The sequence below is a fragment of the Thunnus albacares genome, chromosome 15, assembly GCF_914725855.1.
Source record: "Thunnus albacares chromosome 15, fThuAlb1.1, whole genome shotgun sequence".
NCBI lineage: Eukaryota > Metazoa > Chordata > Actinopteri > Scombriformes > Scombridae > Thunnus > Thunnus albacares.
The window spans coordinates 6,987,413-7,007,238 of record NC_058120.1 but is presented as its reverse complement, the minus strand read 5'-3'; the positions used below and the strand labels follow the sequence as shown (position 1 = coordinate 7,007,238).

Genomic DNA, 19,826 nt, shown 5'->3' with positions numbered 1-19,826 from the left:
CACCAACCTTCTTTATGTAAATTCAAAGCCTTAAAGAGATGTTCTGATGTGGCAGAAGCAGATGCTCGTCTCTGGACCTACACAGGATCCTCTTTGTTAGCAGTGTACCCTCCATCCTCTTTTTTTTTTTCTCATCCTGTCTCCTGTGCTCTGTCCTTCAGGTGTGGCCTGGATGTGACAGACAGCTGCCAGCGGTGGCCTGGTTTCACACCTTGGCTGTCCCCCCCTCCGCAGACAGCAGCCTGGGAAACCACAGGCCACCAGGCTGGCGCCAGCCTGTACGGCTTAGAGCAGGGCAGCCGGCCCAATCAATACCTCTGCATTTCCTGTCCATTTGCTCAGGTCTCTTCATTAATAATTACTGCTTGGCGGAGCTTCAATGCGCTCGCTGGCTGGGCCAAGGGGAGAGGCTGTGTGACCTTTCCCCACCCCTGGGTTGACTTGGATCACATACACAGGCATGGGGACAGACATAATAAGGCAACATAAATGACATTACTCCTGATACATGCCGTCTCCCTCTCTGTGGAGAGAATATCACGCCAAACTCCATTTAAAAAACATTTTATTACAGCTGTGCTTATCAGCAGAGGTACAAACGTGGTAGAACATGACTTTGAGACATTTTTTACAACTGGTTTGGAGCTGCTCTTCAATTTATCCAGCGGTGAGTGCACAGTAACAAGCAGGGTGAACTGATTCTAAAAAAAAATGAAATTTTGTTAGAATAAATGTTGCTCAGTGCATCATTTGCCGTTCATGGCACATTTTCAAGATGACAATAACAGTTCCTCAAAACATCTTAAATTACGTTCTGCCTGGTATGTGCCTCTGCTGATAAGCAAGGTAACAATAAATTGCCAGGTTTTAAAATGCAGCTTGGTGTGATATTTTCCCTATGCAGGAGGGAAAGGGTATGTATCAGAGCCAACACAATGCATGACATGATGCTAAAGTAATGTGTTTTTATTTTTTTTTATTTAATGATGACCATTTATGGATACTGCCATTGCATTTCTAATGCACACTGTTATCCAGAACAGAGCAGAACAGTTTCTCCAGACGTGACCCAGCACCTGGCTCAAAAGAAGTTCATTTGTCTCTTCAAGTGTCAGCTGTTCACTGGGTCTCGTCCTGTTGCCTCTGTACATAGACACTCCAGGCTTTAGAAGCAAGAGTGTGTGTGTGTGTGTGTGTGTGTGTGTGTGTGTGTGTGTGTGTGTGTGTGTGTGTGTGTGTGTGTGCGCGCACATGTGTGAGTCCAGGTCAAAATTTGGTGATGGCAGAGGCGATGTTCTCCAAGGCGGATCGAGCCTCAGAGGAGGGGAAAGCCTGGATGGCCTCCAGAGCCTTGTTGCCATGGTAACAGCAGAGGTCCACCGCTGAGCTCACGCCTTTCTCCGACTTAACTGCTGCCAAAAGCTGTTGAGGGATGAAAACACACATTAGTTTGTCACGTTTGTGTCACTCCTGTTACTATCCAGCTGTCAACACAACAAACTGTTATGAGCCAGAGAAAGTTAGCTTACTCTTAAAGTAAAGGCTTGTACAGGAGCAAAACCTTTCTTTAATGACAGAAAACTCATTGTATAAGAGTCTTTCTACATTTGCATGCTGCCCCTGGTACCACTGGAGGCATCTTACCACATTTAACTACAAGGGAAACATTTCAGACTCATTAGTGTGAGTTATATTTTAAAAAGTTGGCAGGTCCTCTTTGACCATGAGCAGGAAAATACCCTGAATTTTCTCTGCAGGTTCTGCTTATATATCTCACAGCCATCCTGTCTCTTTACTTGACTAATTATTGCACCAGATCACAGGACTGGCTGCTGTTACAGTCTGAACTTCAGTCCAGGTTATAAACTGAACAGACTGCAGAACACTGACAATAAAATGTCTGCCCCTCGCCCCAAAAATGTACATGATTTTGTATATTACTCCTTACTATATGTTCTTTATGTTTTGGCTTGTTTCAGCTCCAGTTTGATTTTCGTTTTTATGTCTCTTTTAAAAGAAAATTTAAGCTCGATGAGACTACTTAAATATTTGAAGAACTGAAGGCCAGGTACTCACACACACACAAACAGCACATGAGGATGTGGCAAAACATCAAGTTAAATCAACCCCCAACCAACAGCTTAAGTATACAGACAGAGTGAATTTGGGCGTCTCTTTGTGCCTTACTGCTGGTGTGTTGGGACATCTTTTTGCTGAGGGCATTTTACCTCATGAATTCTGGAGGTGGAAAGCCCTGAAGGCCTTCCTTCTTAAAAAAAAAAACAACAAAAAAAAAAAAAAAAAAAAGAAAAAAAACTGCAGGTATCGAACTCAGCTTCACCCTGGCTACTTATTTAATTTAGAAAAGGTTCTTTTTCAATTCGGTTTTATTTATATAGCGCCAAATCACAATAAAGTTATATCAGGGATAGAGCAGGTCTAGACTGTACTCTCTTTTCACTCTCATTTCACACCATCTTATCTGCTAAATCTGTTTTGTTCTACAGTAACTTAATGTTCCCTTCATAGTTTGCATTTTAGGGAACCTCATAAGTTCTACTTGCAAATCCGCCCCCACCTGCTCCTTCTTTCATCTCATCCTGTGCATTCTGCTCTCATTAATACCCATAAGGCATTGCTTATAAGGACAATTTATACTTCTGTCTATACTAAGTGTGATACACTTTAATCTTTATATTATTTATTCTCTATTATTGGGATTATGCTCATTCCTGGGCCTGTATGTGACTCAGTGTATATCAATGCATCTTTTTCTGTCTCTATTTGTTATGTTAAACTTTATTTCTTAAAAAACCAACCAAAAAAAAAAAACAAACAAAAATATACATATTTCCCTTTTTCAGTTGAACACATTTTTTGCTGACTCAAAGACACAGAAAATGTTTACCACAAGAAATTAAGCTGACATTAGCTGAAATTAAGCTGTGACTGGTCATTATGTGTCAGTGACAACAGCCGTCTTCAAGGTAAAATGTGCCATCTTCATTTCTTTCATGTGGTCAGATTTTGTTATATTATTACTGTTAAAGTATTTATATCTTCAAATTATAGCCACAATGATCTTTTTTTTTAATTTGTCGGTTTAGCTGTTTGTAAAATGAGAAAACATGAGTTTATGTAAGTAATCTGTAGTTAATGGGATGAAAGCGCATGCTAAATCACATGGACAATTTGTAGATGCCAGGGATATACACAGAGTTCCTCTACTTATTTCTCTATTAGTTTCTATTTTTGTAATCTTTGAGCTGTATCAAAGCAAAATTTCATGTTTATTGGCCCAAGGTCTTTCTTTTTAGTCCCCAAAATTTCATCCCTCCCTCAATTCTGCTCTCAGCTTTCCTCCTCGTGTCCCGTCATCTCTCCTTCCCTTCAAACTTCTCCCCACGTCCCCTTTTCGGCAGGTCTGCTGAAGGAGATTCTCTCACAATGCCACTGTCTCAGAGCCTCAGTGTCTCCTCCACAAATAGGCCTCGGTAACTAATCCTCCCTGCTCTGGTTTCAGACGGGACCAGATAACCCCCCCTCAACACCATCAGACCCCTCCTCTGTAGCTTCAGACTCTTCTTGCACCCCTATCGGTCCCGTTCTTCCTTCACACATTGACTTTGGAAAGCTCATTTCTCAACTTTGATACAGGTTACAGTGAAAAGACATCCTGTTTCTCTTTGATGGCCCTGTCACATACAGAGCCAATGAAAAAACAGGTGAATACAATAGGATACAACTATGAAAAATATGGTCATCTTACAAATTTGTTCCAGATTTTTTTGTCTGATACACAACATAAAAGCCACACAGTTACTACTTTCATTACGAGTATAATGTTTCTTTAACTTGTTACACATTCTGTATACTTCAATAAATAAACTGGGCTTACCTTTGAGTAATTGAGTTGGTTTCTCAGTGTTCTTGCCTTGACAGAAAAGAGAATCAGTATAATTATCCAGATTTCCAAGTTCCCTTTAACATCATTAAACAACTTTTTATTGACTTTTAGGTACTATTTTATCAAACAACTTAAGATCAGCACATTTCATAATGGGGAGAGGTGCAAGTCATGATAAAATAAAAAAAAACCTACTTCAATTAGTTTCAAAGCCATCCATTCATTCACTCCAAACCTTGTTAACCTTACTCAATTTTCTTAAATGAACATTTTGAAGCCCTTCTGCCTTAAAGGAACAGTTTGACACTTTGGGAAAATATGCTTATTCAATATCTGGCGGAGAGTTAGATGAATGGCTGCATTTATAAAGTGCTTTTATCCAAAGCACTTTACAATGTTTCTGCTGCTCACTCATCCATTCACACACACACACTCACACACGGAATAGCACACCGAAGTTACGCCACGCAATGTGCTGGAGCAAATATCAGGAGCAATTTGGGGTTCAGTGTCTTACCCAAGGACACTTTGACATGTGGACAGACGGAATTGGGGATCGAACCACCAACTTTCTGATTAGTGTATGACCTGCTCTACCTCCTGAGCCACAGCCGCCACAAATGAAGAGAAGATTGCTACCCCTCAGCAACAAAGTGAATATGTGTATTTTCCAAAATGTAAAACTATTCCTTTAAATATGGAAGCTAACCTTAGGTGTAACATCTTCGTGGTGGTCATTCAACTATCTGCTCATAGTTGATCACAAAAAAAAGTGAGTGAATGACTTGATCCCGACCAGAAGTACTTACAGTATGTTAATTTGTTATACTTAAACAATGAGAAGATAGTTATGAGCTAAGACTTCTGCTCATTTTATGCATGTAGCGTAGCAAGGATTATCAGTGACTTTCAGACTCCGTTCCAAAAAAGTAAAGAAATCTAGTTGCTGCAGTAGTGCCACAGACCACCCTCACTGTACCTGCTGCAGTTGCTGATGCCATTTCTCCTGGCCGATGATCTGACGGTGGAAAACCACGGGGGCGGCGCTAAAACTGAACGACACCGGCTCTCCCATGCTGCTCTTCACAAACGGCTGCAGGTCGGAGTTCAGCTGCAGAGGGGAAAGCATGTTTCTCAGTCAGGCTGAGATCCACATGTGTATCTTCAAGGCACCAATTAAACAAACCAAGTGGTGAGAACGTGAACTGGGTGAGCCTGCATTGTGCCTACCTACACTCTGAGTGACCTTGTTAATGAGGAACATGATGAACAGCCTAGTGAAACACACAGCTAGGATGGTTCTCCTTCAAAGACCTCATTCCTGTTTCATCCCATGCTGAGATTCCCTGCGGCCACTGAGGCCTGCAGACAGGCAGCTACAGGGCACCACAGCAGGAGAGGATTCACTAATACAGTACTGCGAGTGGGATCATTATGAATGACTTTTAGACTAGCACCAGGGCTGCCAATGTTTGACTTCAGCTTGAAATGAGATTTGTTCCCATGGTGGTGGGGGTATTTTAGTACTACTTATTTTTGTTTATAATAAAATGTGAATTATTTGTGCTAAATTGACCCACTTGACCTCTTTCTGGCCTTGTTTAGTGCTGCAATGCTGCAATGACCTTGCTCTACTTAGACCTGCTCTACAACTTTACATTGACAGATCCTGAGTAGCACTTGACAAATTCATAAAATTAGACAAATGACCATTGCATACATGTCAAGTTAAAGTGACTGAAATCTGTGAGATGAGTGACTGAAATCTGTGAGCCACCCCCACTGCCCACATAAACATATGAACAAAGACAACACATGCAAACATGGGCACCTAGATATGTTTTAAAATGGGGGAGCAAACTTTTAAAGATACATAATTGGTGGGAGTTCTGGGGGTTTCCTGCATTTCTACACCACCTAGCATCTTGTATTAAGTCAAGAAACAGCCACCTGCACTAGTCTAGATTAGTTAGATTGAGGGTGTTAAAAACCTATTATTGGAATCTCAAGAAAGTTTCAGAGCGACAGAGGCACAGAGCATCCCCGTAACCATAGTAACTCACTCTCACTCCTGCCAGCGTGCACACGGCGTGAGAGGAGAAGGAGAGCCGCTGACTGAGATTTCTGTGAGCAGCATGCATGGGAATACATTACAATATAATAGATTTGTGTATATTTCTCACTTTCCCCCCTGATGGTCTGAGTAACTCTACTGTGCTGCTCTGTATTGTCTGTCCGTGCGCTCAGTGTCCTCTTACGTTATCAGTTATGAATTTGTTTTTCATTGCATGAGGAAATCGGAAGTGTGGCGTGAGAGCGTGTGAAAAATGTCAATTGCGGGTCAATGTGTGAGAGTTGAGAGCCCTGACTAGCACTGATGAGATTCATTTGAAAATAAATGTCTGAAGCTTGAAAAATGTTTGAACACCTGCATTATCTGCTGCATTATCATTACATATCAATGACATTTCAGCTTGGTGCAAATTAACCTTCCTTCTTATCTCACTCTGATGTGAGAATACTATGGTGCATAATTAAAATCAAAATTTAATGGTATGGTAGTATCCAAAAACATGATAATATTGAAAAAAAAGCTCTCACAAATGGTTCTTACCTGTAAACACATTTCATCTGCATTTTTGGTAGGAATATACTTTATCACATGTCCCCTTTCAACCTACTTTTTTGTATCAAATCAGCTACGGTTTGACGCATTGGATCAAGAGATATACTAAAATTGTTAAGTTTAAGCTAAGATAAGACCAATTATCCACGTATACACACTACTGATTCGTGTAAATCAGTGTGACAGGCAGCTAATCAGCAGCTTTTTGTGGTGTAGAGTCATTCATTCCCTTTGATATAACTTGATCACAGCCAGAGAAAGAAAGTACAGTGGTCAAGTTTCAGTACAAACAAATACCAAAGACCTTATTAAAGCCCCTGAAAATAGTGTCAGATCAAAAAGTCAGTTGGGGAAAAACATTATTATTTTAAAAAAGTGGGAGTGCTTGGTTAGATTTGATTGCCAGTGCTGGCAACATAAACAATCCCACAACTGCCACGACATTTTGATTCAAATGTTGCTCAACTTTGATTGGTTTACAGAAATATGTGACATCACATTTTTCCAATGGAGCACTGCCCACATCAAACCAGTGAGAAAAGAAAGGACAAAACACAAAAACAGAAATCTCTCATGTGCTGTTCTACCTCAGTCAGAAAATTGTGTGTCCATGTAAGACTCTATTTCTCATAGTAAGCGGCCGATTGAGAAAATATGTTTTCAGGACGTTTAAACTAAACCATTCTACTGTGATTATTTCAAAAAGTAGCCCACTGGTGTGGCAGTTGACCCTTATTGATTTATTTGATCCTCAGACCAACTTCACTAGTATTTGGTGCTTGGTGGGTGGGGCTCAGACTTACCTTGTGGCCCAGAGAGAGGTGTTTGCCGTACTTGTAGGCCAGTCTTTGGGACTCCTTGTCATGTTTGGCGAGCTCCATCGCAGCTTGACAGCTCTTGGCCAGCAGTGCCCCGTGGGACAGGAACGTCTGCTCCTCCCACGTCGCCATGTCGACGCCATTGGTGAGAATATTCTCCTGAGGAGCAAATAGAGGCAGAGACATCACAGGCCTGAGCTCTCACTGCTTATACTGTATAACTTCAAAGTTCCCATGAAGCACCTCAGAACTCAATCAAAACAACCCCTCCTGCTCTGTGAATTTATTTCAGTGTGTAATTGGTTGTGCACGAGGGAGTAACAGAGCATTAACACAGCTTTTCCCACAAGCTCTTCAGTTATTTAGAGCAAAAGGAAGTTGGGAGAGGGACACAGGCAGAGCAGGAAAGATACTCTTGTGACTCCATAAACACTTACCCTTATACATAAAATACTATTTCTAAGATCTATGATTGGGTATTCTGTCTTAAATTGGGTTGATACAGCAGTTGGCTGGCAAATATACAATAAAGTTAAATAGACCATCTTTGGACATATTTCGGAATATTTGAAATTGGGTGTGCTACAATGTAAAAGTTCTGTTTCTTATTTCGACTTTGAAGGGCATTTTATTTACTTTGCAGTTCAAATAAGGACGACTGGTAGGGAAGTGACCTCTTTCCTTTTTATTCTTTTCTGATACTGCTATATATTGGCCTACATTATTTTTGATCAATGCTGAAGACTGTTTGGACTACAAAATAAGTGCTATAGGATGACACTGGACTACTAGGATGGCGTGTTTCACTTCTAGTGAGGGGCACTCTGGAAGAGACTTTCCCTTCTGCCTGCCAATGGGGACTCAGGGTGGCGAGGAATCACCCTTACTTGGAAGTCAACTGTTTTTTCTTTATTTAGCACACGTTGGCCAGACGTTCAGGCATGTGCAGTTATCTGGAGGTTTATAAATGCAATGCAGGATTGGGTCATTTAAATGCGACATAACAATATAAAATTGGTGTCACTTAATGTAAATGGGACGAATAATCCAGCTAAAAGGAGCAAGGTCCTAACCTGACGAAGAAGTCGTCCTTGGAAACTGTTTAGAAAAGGGCAGGCACTTTCAAACAGTACCTGGCAGGTGATTGGATGAACCATCTGTCTATCACCGTCTTGTCTTGGAGGCAGCTGGATTCACAAGATCACACGAGAATCCTCACAGGACACTGATTGGTTTGAACCACCAGTGGTTCAGACACAAGCACATTACTTGAAGCCTGACAAGATGGATTCTTGCATGATCTCGTGATGCCATGATCTTGCGAATCTAGCTGCCTTGCAAGGTAAGCAAGGGCCTGGCTAAATTGAAAAAAAGAAAAGGCTCAAGTGCTATTTTTACAAGAAACCCACCTGCCTCAAAAAGAACATGAGAAACCTCCTTGGTTTTAGAAATGCATTTTATAGTTCCTACAAACCTAGCCAGAAGAGGGGAGTGGCTATCCTTATCACAAGTGCAAAAAAACAATTAAGTATTTTGGTGTAACTATAAACAACATGCTTTCCAACGTGTTTGAAACCAAATCAGGGTGCGATTTGCTGGGGCGGATGGTGGGGATTTCCCCGCCTCTGGTCTATATATTCCTGCCTCTGCTGAGTTATTTTTATCCTCAGTGGGGACAAAAATGTATCCCCCTCTTAGTGATTTATGCTGCTTCACCCATAGACCACGAAAGATATCTATAATAAAAATAGGCTATTTAAAAAAATCTAAGTAAAGCGCTGCAACGTGAGAACAGTCATTGGTGCGAACAACATTAAAATAAGAAATTAACTTTCACTGTCAGCACTTGTGTGCCAATAGAGATGACACCGCGTCTGGGCTACGTGATGACGCAGTAAATGTAGCAGGGGTTGCCTCCTTCCCTGCTCAAAGATCTGATGTGGGTAAAAGAGGGGCAACACATCAGATGACCCCTTCACAGGAAAGCAGAAGAAGACAGAAGTCTGTCATCAAAGCAGACTGCGAGTCTGACAAGTAGGCATGTACTGTAGCCTATTTATTTTTATGATGACAGCATGTTGATCTATTGCATGTTGTTATTATTTTCTATTCAATATTGAAGAAGCTGAATTAAGTGTATTGGCACGTCTGGCCGAGGGACACTGTCCACAGCACTAAAAGGAGCATAGGGGGATTTAATTCTGGTATGTTTAATTAGCATTTAACCTTTTGTTTTGTTATATATGATCACATCTATGTGTCCGCATGAGGAAAGGACAAGGCAAAATATTGTGCTACTTGATGAATTAAATTTTTAAAAAATGGATTAAAATATTCCTGCAAATGCAGTGGTCAAGTTCAAATTTCATAATTGTTTTATTAAAGTTACTGTAACATCTGCAAGAAATAGCCTAATAGGCATCATTGTCTATATAGGCCCACTAAAACATTTCAACCCCCATCTCCCCTCCCAGCCCCCCCTCTGATTTTATCATTAATCACACGCTGAAGCCAACTTTAACAAAATTGAGAACATCCAAATAGATGTTGAAAGGTGGTCTACCCTCCCTTTAGACTTCAGTGTCAGAATACAAACGGTTAAAATGAAGCTACTATATTTATTCAAATCTCTCCCAATTAATGTTTCCCAAAACAAATTCATAGTCTGGGACAAGATGATCTCTAGATTCATTTGGAATTGCAAAAAGCCAAGGATGAAAAGAAGGGGGGAATGGTTTAACCAAATACAAGGTTATAAGACCCAGATCCTGGTGGGATATAAATATTTGATAGGGGCTCTGAGACATGTTATGGATCCAATAGCAGCATTTACGCTAGAAATATGGACTATGATAGTAGAAAAATACAAATTAAAGAGAGGGGTTCGCACACTGAGGTGGTTTGCATATGACTCAAAGTTTAAGCCAGGGGTGTATGATCCAATATTCAAAGAATGAGCATGAAAAGGCATAACGGCAATGTGTACAGTTTCAGAAAATAGTGAATTTATGATCTTCCGAGATTTAAAGGCAAAGTACGGTCTTGAAAATAAAGACTTTTTTAGATACTTGCAGTTAAAAGTGCAATGTGTAGAATTTAGTGGCATCTTGCAGAACAGACTTGGCAGAAATGGAATATAATATTCATAAGTATGTTAGAATTAATGAGAATCGTGTTTTTGTTACCTTAGAATGAGCCTTTTATATCTACATAGGGAGCGGGTCCTCTTCCATGGAGCCCACCATGTTGCACCGCCATGTTTCTACAGTAGTCCAGAATGGACAAATCAAACACTGGCTCTGTCATGTCTTTCACAAGTTTTGTGGCCATCGTAGGTTCTCCTATACTCTTGGGGGGAGGGGGAGGAGTATTCAGTTGGTTGCAATATGCAACCTCGCCACTAGATGCCACTAAATCCTACACACTGGTCCTTTAAGAGACTACTTTACAAAAGAGATTAGGTCGGAACCAGATGAAACTTCAAATAATGTGACTGAGGTGATTGTGGATGCATACAAACAGAAGGGGCCTCGGGTCATCTCTGCTTTCTACCAAGCTTTGGGGTGATTGTGGATGCATACAAACAGAAGGGGCCTCGGGTAATCTCTGCTTTCTATCAAGCTTTGGGAAGAAGCAGGGGAGGAATCAATGCTCTACATAAAAGCAAAATGGGGAGCAGAGTTAAACATTCAAATAACAGAGGAAGAATGGTATCAAATGTGTGAGACACAATATACATCCACAAACTCACTAGTATGGAGGGTAACTCGTTTTTTCAGAATAAAAAGGTAGACAACTTGCTGCATAACAACACTATTAGAGGCTGTGTGAAAGCATGGAGGCTGACCACTCACATATTTTCTGAAATTGTACAAAGATAAGGCTGTATTGGGAAAATGTTAATGCAGTTGTTAAAAATATTTTGGGATATGTAATCCCAAATACCTGTCCTGTGATATACAGTGTCTTGGGAGGATGAAGATGTTGTGATTAGAGAAGAAGTTTTACTTGCAGGAAGTAAGAAAGCCGTTACCAGGCAATGATTTAATGTAGGCACTCCAAAACAGGAACAGTGGCTGGAAATTGTCCAAGACATTTTCGTTATGGAAAAGTTGACATACCTTTTGAGAGTCATTTAAAAAGACCTGGAAAAAACATTTATGATTCATGATATTCATGATATTTATGATCATATGATTCATGAGACATGACACCACCTAAATGAATGCCTAATTAAGATATATTTGTATGAATACTGAAACATTTCCAGACAACTATTCATTGTTATTTTTATTTGTTTGTGTATCTTCTTGCATTATTTTTTTGTCTGACTTTGATGTGCTGCTCTATTTATATCTTTGTGAGATCTCAATAAAAAGTGGGAAACTTGTCACAAATATAAAGCTTCATTCTCATGAAGGGCTCATCTTTATAATTTAGCAAAAAAAAACTGGGCACTGTAGTTTTAAGCAAACGTAGTTCAAACAGGAGTAAACTGCATTTGTTGGGGACTATTTTCAGCAGCAGAAGAATACACATTTGCTGTTCTAGTGAGTATTTACAGAAGCAGAATGGTGTATGCAATTGTGTGGCTCATTGATGTGTTTAAAGTTTCTGGATAAGACTGGAGATTTATGGCATACATGAACAAGAAATATCAGGATTTGGATAATTTGGACAATATTTAATTGTTAGTTGCTGACAATAAGAACAATATATAACATTGATGGCTGTTCCTTTAATTTAGCCTTTTAAAAAATATATCAATCTTGAACTTGTCTTGTAACTTTCTTTTTAAATGTGTATCTGTATGTAAAGTATTCTCAGTTCCCATTATGTGTGAAATGTGCTCTGCAACTGAATTTGCCTTGCCTTTATTATTGATTAAGTGATTGATTATTTACTCATATCGTATTATTCAAATTGAGTCCAACAAACTTTAAAGGTTGTTATTTTGTTGGACATTATGTACTCCCATGCTTCTAAACTCTTACAGATTTTTTGACTCTGCTGCATCACGTCAAAGTAGATCTATAGAAGGAAAATAGATGTTTTACCTCTGTGTTATTGGAATTCTCGTAGTAGATTCCTTGAACTAAATCACCGATGGCACTGGAGATCAATTCAACAACCTGTAAGACAGAAAAAGACAAAAAAACATCAGACCTTTGGGCTAAAATATAAATCTTCAAGCATTAACAGGCCTCAGAGTTACATATTTAGACACGTACCACTACTGAGAAAAAAAGACAACTATTTTATTCATAAGTCTATAAACCTATGGGATGGAAACAGGTTGAAGGATTGCTGATCATCTTTTAAGCCAAAGACTTCAGATCTGATCCGCACAACAATCAACATGTCCCGCTGAAGTGTCCTTGGGCTTGGGCACTGAACCGATAACCCTCTTCCTCATTATAATCTCTCTGAATAACAGCATCGATTAATCCTAAAATGTAGATGTAAATGAGGTAGATCAAAACTGACATGCCACTCGCTTCAACCGTGACATTTGTAATTAAAAACCACAATTTGCCCTGATTGAAGCACCAGCAAACAGCGCTCTCATCTGAGCAGCTGGTTTGGTGAATAAATCGGAGGCAAGATGTGTTGGTACTGAGGGGTTGGAACCAGGTGAACTGCTGCAAACTCAGCTGCTCATTAATAGGCTGTTGGGGAGCTCCTGTTGATTTCATAAAGCAGATCCAGGCTCTGCTTGGTTCATTATACTTTGTATTTATAGCAACGTCCAGTTGAGACGCTTCAACAGAGCCAGATCAGGTGTCTGTCCGATTTCGAGGGGCTGAAATGGAGCTGAAAGGCAGATGGTGAGACGAAATAAGACGGTGTCCAGAGAGCAGAGGGGTTAACAAGGTTTTGGAGCAATGATCGGACACAAGGGTTGCGCATTTCCTCCAATCCACAAGTTCTTGACGATTTATTTCACTTTGTGTGCCTGGGTGTGGCCTATTAGTATATTAATCTATTGATATTTAGAGTATTCATACATTTTTAAATGTCTGCAGAAGGGACACAATGAGAGAGGTAAGGGCAAAAAAGAAATTGAGTTTCAAGCTGTTAGGGATGATGGTAACTAACCAGGCCACAATCTCTGTGCAGTACTGCTTTTGGGAAACAGACATCAGAGAATATTTAACTTCCTACTTTAACAATAAAAACATTTAAGAGGAGTGACAAGTTAAAAAAAACTAAAAATATGTCACATAGTCTGTTGTGGTAAAGCATTGTGGAGGCCTGAGTTTTGTTTGTTTAAGACTGCAGTTGCCCGTTTCCTCTTACAGGGGGCATGCATGACTACATTTTAGCTTCCAGAAACACTACCAGCCCCTTATCAACCTCCAGATGAGAGGCTGCATCTTTTCAGGCGATTATCTGATGAATGAGTAAAAATCTTAAGTCGATCTCTGCATCCTTCATTCACAGCCACAGAACAGCATGGACAGAGAACTCGATGCCACGCCTGTACAGTTCAGATGAATGAGGTTAAATTTAGAGCTCCTTCAGCTCATCCCAGACATCCTTGGTTCATCAGAAAAGTCTGGTGACGCTGGCTGCTCCGTCAGCCTCGCAGTGCCCTTTGGGTAACTGAATCCACTGGGGGAAAATATTCAGGAAACCAGAGCTTCGCCCACAGACCTGGAAGGACAATGTGCCTACAGTATTACCAGATGTGGTGTCTCTGCCTGCCTTGGGAAGTGGGGGCCAGTGGGGGTCTTTTTTTGGAAAGTATCAGATAAGCTCTCCCTCTGCCTCCCCCTTACTCCATTCCAAAATCCAGCCAGATCGTGTTTTGCCGACAGGTCTGCGAGGGGGAAGAAACCGGAGCTCCATGGCGAGATTACTTTACAGTTTATACAAGTAGCGGCATAGGTTTCCTCTCAAGGCCACGACACACAATCTCCATCGCTCTCACTGCCTTAAAAGAACAAAAAAAAAGGCTGGTTTATGAGAAAAACTTCCAAAGCTCCAAGTATTACTCATCTGTCACCCTGTGTAATAAAACAATGTGGTACAGTGACCACACACACGCTGCAAGAAAAGGAAGACAATTCACTGTTTAGGAGACTATGACAGTTTTTAATACCAGAGTCGAACTCCACTCAGTTTAAGACACTTTGACGCTGTTGCAAGGCTATAAATATCAGATAATTAGCAGATTTTAATGAGAGAAAGTTAAATCTTATACAGCCTTTACTGTATTTGCCTCGGGGTAAGTTTTAAACTGCAACAATATATTTGTGTTCGTCTTTTTTCAGCTAAAGGAGCTGAACCAGTTTGGATGCAGTTTTTAACCCACAACTAGACGACTCTCAGCAGAGTGCAGTGTTTGCAGCGACTCTCCATTTCTATTCCTAGTTACAGTATGTATCACATCTCTGATGCTTCATGGTATTTAAATGGGCCAGTAATAGTGGGTTTATCTTCCATTTCTGCAGCCAGACACAAAGTTTGCAAATGTCATGTGGATCTGTACAGAAATACTTGAACTGTATGAATATCACACCTCCTTTAATCATCCGCCTCATTGCCTTATGAACAATGTTTCCAAAAAGTCTCTGCAAATCCACCAAAACACCCATTGAAATCCTTTAGAGTAAGACAGAATAGAACTTTATTGTGCCATCAGGGGATGAAATGTGTCTTCATCTCACCAGTAAACACAGTCACCAGTAAAAATGTAAAAAAGAGAAAGAAAACAAAATATAAACAGTAACATGACAATAGAAACAACGAATGCAACACAAAGTCTGTGTGCAAACGTTGATTTCCTGAAATTTCCTGGCATGGGGATATGCTGGCACTGTTTGTCTGTTATATTGACCGCACTTATAAAAAAGAATCCCATACATATAATTTGTTCACTAGAGGTGTTCTGTAGTGTTGTCCATAAGGTATTAACTCAAGTTCAGAGTGGACGGGATGCAGCTGTATTATACAGAACATCCAGTGATTTTTGTTGGTGACCTACAATTTCCCCTAATCAACTTATTTTTGTTTGCCACACTTCTTTGCTCTCTATCAGGCTGATTAACACGTCTTCCAGAAAATTCTGACCAACTTCCAAACCCCTTAATTTTCTAATGAGAAATAATCTGACTGGCTTTCTTGTATATGGCATCAAAATAGTCTGTGAAATTCAGTTTGTTGTTGTATTAGATGGCAGTGATCACACCACATCACACTGTCTTCATCAGCAGATGTTGCTTTCTCAGTTGTCATAGAAGTGTAGCTTGCCATGAAAAGTCCATACTGGCTTAAAAGCTGAGGTTGACAGTTAATTCTATCAGCTGATGAAGGCAGTAGATGCAGTCAAAAGCTCAAGAGCAAGTAATTGGACCTTGAGTTGAGATATGGTATGGGTTTTAGTGTAGCATGATCACGATTCTCAAGATTTCTCAAGATTTCTCAAGATTCTGTTTCTGAAGAATTGAATTAAAGTGAAATGTGACTCACAAATGGGAGGTTAAGGTTATGATTTTGCTAAACCTAAAATCCAACCAGGTCAAAACTTTGGTCAAAACTAATCCCTTTCTTGTAACTTAAGCTAGGCATGATGGACTCATCAGTGCTGCTCACCATAATATAATTTCCCTTGTGTTCATACCACTGAAACACACATGAAAAACAGCTGAATATGAGCATAGGTCCATTCTGTGGTTTGCCCTTGGTTCATTTTGTTTTGCTAACCTTTTTAAACATGAGTAACTGCTGGCTATCAGATGTCCTTATTACCCTTAAAAACTTCCACTTTGGGGCCCTTTCCTGCGGTTGCTTCAGATTTCACGCTCCTAATGAACAGCATCGCAGGTTTGTTAGGAGGGAAAAAAAAAAGCGAGGCTAATAGTTTCATGTGCCGCTGTGCAATCATTTGGTGCCACCTGAGTTTGAGTGGCATTGTTCTCATCTTGAAAATGAGCCAAACTAAAGGAACAGATGCTCCCAAACTTGATTAAATGGATGCCAAGTTGCTTGACGTGAATGTACAGTTAATGAAATTAGATCATCATTAGCTCAAGTCATCAGCAGATCTGCCTTCATTTCATTCTCAGTGTTTTTTTTTCCATCTTCCAGGGAAACAATAGTATCAGTTCCATTACTGTAATTTGTAGCTTGGCCACAGTGTGACAATTATCTCTCATCATACTGATGCAGTGACAAATCCTAATGAAAGCCAATTAGCACAGTAAAGGAAATGCCACACCTTTAGAATTATCTTTCATTCATAAAGGAAATACAGATTTTTTTAGACCCTCTGCAATGTTTCCTACAGAAGAAGCACCATGGATACCGCTTCCGTCATATTTTTGGTAGGGCATCATTTGGCCGCCGTACAACAGGCATAAACCCAGACTGTGTGTGCTGAATACGAAGCGGCAGGGAAGGTGATAAGGGCTGGTCCGGCTGATGGCACATGGGGAGGGGAGACGGTTATTTTGATCCCCTCAGGCGACCGCATTCTGACAGAACAGCGTGGTGACAGAATCTGTCAGCGAGGGGTTACCAGGCTACGTAGCAGATATGATCTGTGGTGCACTTAGAAGACCACCACCACACATACGTCCAAAACTGAAAACTCAATAAGAGGGATTCCCATGGTGTACGTTATCAATGGGGTCTCCTGACCGCATTGTCCAATATACAAAACAGGCTGTAGGCCATCAAATATCTGAGCTTTTATCTAACTGACTGAGGGAAGATGCACAGAGAGACGTTTACTGTATGACAGAAGCAGTGATGTGTTTGAACATACTAAAGAGAAACTAGATAGTTGGTATTAGCAGTCACGTTAATCATGGCTGAACAGACCACCACCTACAGAAACTCCGGCTACCACAGCGTGACATCCAATAAAAAGACCTCACAGCTCTGGCCACACCATCGATTCCCAATCTTCCTGACTTGTGATCTTAGCCAAGTAATGTCTTCTTGTGACCCCTCGTCAAAGGCTGCATATGTCTGTGTCTGGCTCAACAAAAGACAGATTTTCTCCTCTCAGACCATTTCATTTAATACTTTTAAGAGGTCTCAGGAGGTAAAACTCTGCAGTATTTCCCAAAAAAGTCAGAATAATACAAATCATTTTGTACAGCTGAAGTGTATTTTCATCTTTTATCTTTCTCATCTTGTTATAGCCTGATAATCAGACTGAATTACCATTTTGTTTCATATCATTCATTCATATTATTTATCTGCAGTTGACACAGAAGCTGTGGTAGCGGTTGCTGGGAGAAGTTAACATTAATCACAATAGGGCTGCAACTGACGATTATTTTAAAACCCAAGATGCAACCTAAAATGTCTTTTTTTGTCCCAACCTGCAGTCTACAAGCCAAAATATATTCAGTTTCCTATCGAAGAAGACTAAAGAAACCAAAAAATATTAAAATTTAAGAATTTGGGGGTTTTTTTATTAAAAAAATGACTCGAGACAATTAATCGATTATCAACATAGTTGGCGATTAAATTTCTGTCGATCGACTAATCGATTAATTGACTTTTCTTTGCAGCTCTAAATCAAAGAAATGTGTTGATTTTAGAGTTATTTCTGTAAGTCTGCTTGCAACAACCTGCACAGCTGTGTCAGTGTCATCCACACTATGTCACAACTTTCCTGCTGCTGTTTTCCATGGATGTAGCTACGTAGCTCGCAAGCTATGTAAGAAAACGATGTCCTACATTCTTCATACTTTTGAACCAGGCTAATCTTGTTAAAAGAATGATTCAACATTTTGAGAGTTGCTTGCTGAGAGTTAGATGAGAAGAACAAAAAACACTCCAATATCTCTGTTAAATATTAGGCTACAGCCAAAACATCACACCGATGCAAACTCAGCACCAGTGATTCAGACAAAATAAAAAACATGAGGATATTACAGATTACAATATTAATGTTGTTTTGCTAAAGGGATTAATAGTAGGTTGAACTGCAGGTATTCTGCTCTGGATAAAAGAAGTAAAATACGTCTAAAATCAATAATACATCATAAATTTCATGAACAGTGGGAACCCTGCAAGATATTATGATTGCAAGTGGGAGATGTCAGAGTTTGGATGTGGTGTGAGCGAGAGAAAAGATGTAGTGATGAAGACTGACACTGATATGTGGAGCTGCAAGGGCCGCTGGGAGTGCCTATTAAGACAGCAGTGTTTCTCATTAATATCACTGATGTCAGGTCAGATATTTCTCAGGGGTACAGTTTGTTACTGACAGACAGACAGAGTACCTTAGTATTATTCAACTCAGCCAGTCCAGTACAAGCATTCGCTAGCAGGAAGTCCCCGCTTAGGACAGCCATCTTATTCCCAAACTGCATATCCTTCAGCGGGCCGTCTGAAACCGTCCACTCCTTCAGATTGACGATCCCACGATGCACAAGGAACGCCGTGTGGATCAGCTCTGTGATTTCTGCCAAGTTCCGCTGGCTATGAAACAGGAGAGCAAAACATAAAAAGGATAAATTTAAAAATCACAGCTTTTTTGTCGACAGCTTTTAAGAAAAGCATTTGAAAGCTTTTCATTGTCTTCATGCTTTCTCAAGTTTGAAAACTTATTCACAGCGTCACATACAGGTGTCCTGAGCACAAAAGAATCAGTCAAAACAAAGAATTTGTGGGGTTTTATTTCATCTATCTCACAAAAAGGAAAACATCTATTTAGTCAATAAAACTGCAATATTCAGAAGCTGGAGTCTTGTTTATAATATACAACCCGTTTCTAAACAAAGACTGTTGGGATAATCACACTTCATTCAAAGGTGATCTGAAACATTTACTGACGAGACAACTTAAAAGAATGAATTACTGTGTATTTTTTAAGAAAACAAAAACCCATAGATTTCTCTACAACTACAATTTGGTTTAAAAGACAAACATCAGTGTACTCAAGGGCATAAACCACCAGATATGTCTGACATCTTGCTGCACAGCGTGTCAGGGGTTGTGTTAAAAAAAGAAATTAAACTTATCATTAGCAAATAACAGCCATTCTTGATTATGAGAGAAAAGACATAAAAGTGGTCTTTGAATAGAGCCTTTCAGCGCAGCCTTAGGGAGGATATAATCAAATGTTGATTCAGTCATTGGTGGGGGATAATTAGGCCCCTCTCCATATGGAAGGAGCTCGCCACGCTGCGACAGGAGGGATCCATCCAGACAGGGTTGGGTGCGCTGATAGCCACTTACGACCTTCTTTCAGTCGCTGTGAGAACCTGATGAGCCAGTCATCTGCTCTGCGCTCAAGCCCCTTCCTATACACACACACACACACGTCTTGTAGCCAGGTAATTGCCGTGTTCAACGTTGGTGTCGAAAAAGATGTGATTAAAATTCAATAATGTCATCTATTTCGCCTCTCAATCACACCCATTGTCTGGTTGGTTTCTCTGCGCGGTGACGCAGAGCAACAACACAGTCGCCCGAATGAGAGTTAATAAGTTCAGGGTTTAAATAAGAG

At 40.2% G+C, this 19,826-nt stretch overlaps 1 protein-coding gene across 1 annotated transcript in view; it reads right to left on the bottom strand.

Annotated features, from left to right (window-relative positions):
- Positions 1–548: 548 nt before the first annotated feature.
- The window catches only part of pdss2 (prenyl (decaprenyl) diphosphate synthase, subunit 2), a 33,490-nt gene continuing 14,212 nt past the window's right edge, over positions 549–19,826 (bottom strand). The window contains exons 3-8 of the mRNA XM_044375603.1: positions 18,598–18,796; positions 12,409–12,483; positions 7,337–7,510; positions 4,887–5,018; positions 3,899–3,934; positions 549–1,422 (exon numbers count right to left, since the gene is read on the bottom strand). Of these exons, the coding sequence (XP_044231538.1) occupies positions 1,267–1,422; positions 3,899–3,934; positions 4,887–5,018; positions 7,337–7,510; positions 12,409–12,483; positions 18,598–18,796 (772 nt within the window). The 3' untranslated portion in view covers positions 549–1,266. The remainder of the gene's footprint in view (positions 1,423–3,898; positions 3,935–4,886; positions 5,019–7,336; positions 7,511–12,408; positions 12,484–18,597; positions 18,797–19,826) is intronic.